The 4,018-nt window shown below is 32.2% G+C and overlaps 2 protein-coding genes across 8 annotated transcripts in view; one reads left to right on the top strand and one right to left on the bottom strand.

Moving 5' to 3' along the window:
• The window catches only part of LOC117172115 (serine/arginine repetitive matrix protein 2), a 34,428-nt gene extending 33,461 nt beyond the window's left edge, over positions 1 to 967 (bottom strand). For 2 of the 7 annotated variants that reach the window (XM_033359910.1, XM_033359909.1), the window contains exon 1: positions 575 to 965. The gene's annotated coding sequence lies outside the window, so the exon portion shown is untranslated. Of the gene's footprint in view, positions 1 to 439; positions 541 to 574 lie in introns of those variants that run through there. The other 5 variants (XM_033359906.1, XM_033359904.1, XM_033359903.1 and 2 more) reach the window with 5 other exon arrangements.
• Positions 968 to 1,370: 403 nt separating this feature from the next.
• Positions 1,371 to 3,488, top strand: LOC117171833 (40S ribosomal protein S13). Its single transcript, XM_033359467.1, has 3 exons — positions 1,371 to 1,508; positions 2,422 to 2,549; positions 3,135 to 3,488. Exons 1-3 carry the CDS (start codon positions 1,486 to 1,488, stop codon positions 3,437 to 3,439), a joined length of 456 nt encoding a protein of 151 aa, XP_033215358.1. The 5' UTR covers positions 1,371 to 1,485; the 3' UTR covers positions 3,440 to 3,488.
• The last annotated feature ends 530 nt before the right edge of the window (positions 3,489 to 4,018 follow it).

Raw genomic sequence — 4,018 nt, forward strand, 5'->3', positions numbered from 1 at the left:
CTTTACTTTTAAATACGTTATAATCAATGCCGTGGAATAATGCTACAACTATTGGAAGGAATCAAGCTCAAAGTGGAATCCCGAGTAACCAGCCTGTATTTGTATTAAAGTCTAGCGAATAATTAGCAAATACTGAAATACACGGGTTATAGCCATGGTTAAAGCAAAGAATGTCCTTGATCGGAAGAGAATTTGGAGGTCGTTATACCGTTGAACTCCACGACTACATATATCATACTATTGAACGAAAAACTGCAAAACGCACCAAACGCACTCGAATGAAACTGTTTCACGATTAAACACTTCTACTTAAATTCTAACCATTCTAACCGATCTAACGACATTTTTATACTACAATTCGCCCCTTTCGACAATATGTGGATTGCACCCTCTGAAACATTTTCTTCGAAAATGTGCACAAACTAACTTGTAATCACACCTTACTTTAGCAGAGAATCGAGGTCGATTAAAAATCACGGCATTTTTGGAATTGACCATCGAATCACAGGCAAACATCGATTTTCGGTCCGGAATCGTTCAATTGGCGCAAGAGTTGGAAAGGCGAAACACTCACTGACAAGAGTTCCAAAAAATTGTACTGCTTGCGATTCTCTCTGGGAGTTTCACTTAGACCTGATATTTAAAATGAGCGGATTCTTCATGTGTAAATGTACCTACTGAGATTTAGATGCACTGTGCGTTAGCAAACTTTACAAATATTGACAATCCGGAGTACGCTTCCTATCAGGAACTTTCCGACATCTTGTCTCACGACGCCGTGTGAACTTGCGACGTTGCGCTATTTCTCATTTCAAGATGGCTGCCAGGAAGCAAAGATTTTGGCGAAAATATTCCTTTAGGCGATTTCTCGACTCACAGTCAATAATAATGCGCGTACAATATAAATTACATAGAAAATAAGAAAAACAACTGAATTTAAAAGATGCTAATTTTGTTTGGTTAATGAATATTTGCTTTAAAAAATGCGACTCATATAAAATGTTAAGGTAAAGGGAAGTTTACAACCGGTTTATGACGAGTTCACAACCGATCAAGGTTTCCGGTGATGGCGCTGATTACGTCCGCCCGGTAATTTTCTAATTAGATAACAAATGTTAAACAATATCCAGTAATCTTAAATAAATACATTCTTTGTGTGTATTTTATTAGTGAACTCTTCGGGAATGATCTCATATTTGAAAAATTATAGTTTAATCTTTAAAAAAAAATATGAAAGAATACTTCTTTATTCTTTGTAAGAGGCAATTACGCTTAACGTTTTAATTATTGGAAATATTTAATTGCTAAGGAATTCGGACATTCTAAGGTGTTTTAAAAATTACACATTCTTTCGACATAATCTGGGGAAAAAGTGTATGACATTTTTTTTATTTTGCCCATCTCGAGTATTCAGTGTTCGAAGACTTTCATCTCGCGATCAGCGAGAGCAGCGCCATTCCTTTTGGGTGAAGAGAAATCGCCGCCATGGGTCGTATGCACGCACCTGGGTAACTAAATACTAATTTTTTACTGAATTTTCGAACGTCTAAAACTCAATAAAATCTTTGAATCATAATTTTAGCAGTGCCAAAAAATGTGGTAGTGAAAATACGTATTTTACTTCTTTAAATTCGTTTATCGGACTCTTAAAACGTGGGAACCATTTTCACGCCACATGTGCCATGCGTTTTTTTATTTTCTTGTGCTGCGTTTTATGTAGTACTTATTTATATTTTTGAGTGTAATTTAAATTCTTTACTTTAATTTTTTTCAAATATGGTTTTTTTAAGTGTGTTCTGAGTGTATACCGTATTTTCTGCATATCTGTATTTTTTGGTTAGGAACGTCTTGACAGGTCGATATTACACATTTATTTTTGTAGATTTTCATAAAAATGGGTGAAGCAATATTTTTGATTCAGTTATTAATCTTCATTGCATTTGTTTCGATACCTATATTTAAGTTATAAACCGATACATTGAAAGCGGTTTATGATTTTTTTTAAATTCTAACCTATTTTCACATTTTGAGATATTTTGCAGTAGTGATACTTATGCATGGTACATTATAAATTTATTAATTCAAATTGATTGTGCTTCAAATTAAACTAATTAATTTTTTAAATGATTTTTTAAATTACGAAAAAAAAATACTTTTGCTGTAGAGTCTTTGGAAAGTGTTTTGGGAGACTTTCTAATTCGAATTTAGTATAGTACACAAAAGTAATTTATGTTTAGTTGTATTTATAAAATATTTAAATGAGACTTGCCAAGGAAAAATAATTGTTGTGGAGAGTTTAAAAAAAGACTGTATTGCTTAAAATCAGAATTAATTTACAATGTAGAATCAAAATTATAATTTTACAAGAAAGGATTCATTTAAAAAATTTTATTTCACAATTTATTTTCTGTTTGATTCCAGAAAGGGTATATCCCAGTCAGCATTGCCTTACAGGCGAAGCATAGCAACATGGTTAAAACTGTCGCCAGAAGATTGTAAAGACCTTATATTCAAATTGGCGAAAAAGGGTCACACTCCATCCCAAATTGGTAATTGTACAAGTTTAATACTATTTTTTTTATTTGAATCATACACCTGATATCATGCAAGCTACCAACTGAGCTTTGACTTAAGTCTTAACTCTTCCTAATTGTTTGCTAAATTAAAACAATGATGTTTGAGGAGAGCTCTGTTTATTCCTGCAGATTTCTCTATAGGTATTCATTTGACAAATTTTTTATTTGCCAACGAAACATTGTATTTTACAAATTTAATACTGATTTTTTATATAAATCTAAGACCGGATATTATGCAAACTACCAGCTGAGTTTTGACTCAAGTCTTAACTCTTCCTAAGTGTTTGCTAAATTAAAATAATGATGTTTGAGGAGAGCTCTGTTTATTCCTGCAGATTTCTCTATAGGTATTCATTAGACACATTTTTTACGCCACGAAATTTTGTGTTTTACCCGACAGAATGTATTTCGACTTGAAACACACTGGCTCTAAAAGTAATAGTAAAAATATTATATGTAAAAAAATCTATTTATAAAAATGAAGGACTTGAGACTGTGTATCGAAGGTGCCAGTTTCTAAACTTTTCTTTGCTAATAACTATTTTTTTCCTGTTATAGGTGTGATACTTCGTGATTCTTATGGTGTTGCGCAGGCGCGTTTCCGCACAGGAAACAAGATCCTCCGAATCCTGAAGAGTCTGGGACTCGCACCCGAAATTCCAGAGGACTTGTATCATTTGATCAAGAAAGCGGTGGCGATTCGCAAGCACTTGGAGAGAAACCGCAAGGACAAGGACAGCAAATTCCGTTTGATTCTGGTAGAATCCAGAATCCACAGGCTCGCTCGTTACTACAAACAAAAGAGCGTTCTTCCTCCCAGTTGGAAATACGAGAGCTCGACAGCGAGTGCCCTTGTAGCTTGATTTCTTACGTTATATTTTCAACATCTTTCAATAAATAAGGTCTATCGATTTTGTTGTGTCTTCTTGAAATTTCCCAAGCCTTTTATTTGTGCGGATGGTTTACATCATTTTTAATCGTCCCAGTAATCGTGATTTCAATTTTATTTTTTTTTAATTTAATTTCAATGAATTTAATTTCTATTTGCTACTGTAAAATGCTAAAAAAAAGTGAGATATATTATCAAATGTTATTTTTTACATATTTTTTAAAACAATATTTTCAAATCCTAATAAAGTTTCACGATTACTGGTATATTTATCCTAATTTCTCTTACTAATGCTGTGAATATTAAAATTACTTTTAATCTTATTAGTTGTAAGCATTTGATAAAAAGTATATTAAATTTTCATATTTGACAAGCTTCTCACTAAATAAATTTTATCTGAAAAAGAATTTAGTTCATGTTATATGTTAAAATTAAAGTGTTCTTAAATTAATTTAAACAAAAATATTGAGTAGCTCATAATTTGATAGTTTTTTTTTGCAGATTTGAGAGTTCAGTTTATGGGGTTACTAGATAATAAATGAAAAGAGAAGAA

Source organism: Belonocnema kinseyi, chromosome 4 (assembly GCF_010883055.1).
Source record: "Belonocnema kinseyi isolate 2016_QV_RU_SX_M_011 chromosome 4, B_treatae_v1, whole genome shotgun sequence".
Lineage (NCBI taxonomy): Eukaryota > Metazoa > Arthropoda > Insecta > Hymenoptera > Cynipidae > Belonocnema > Belonocnema kinseyi.

What these genes read in the sequence shown, in the direction of transcription:
- LOC117171833 (XM_033359467.1), top strand. Translation starts at nt 1,486, where the DNA reads ATGGGTCGTATGCACGCACCTGG. An exon ending in GGTCGTATGCACGCACCTGG is followed by an intron (nt 1,509 to 2,421) that starts GTAACTAAATAC and finishes GTTTGATTCCAG; the next exon opens with AAAGGGTATATCCCAGTCAG. An exon ending in TCACACTCCATCCCAAATTG is followed by an intron (nt 2,550 to 3,134) that starts GTAATTGTACAA and finishes TTCCTGTTATAG; the next exon opens with GTGTGATACTTCGTGATTCT.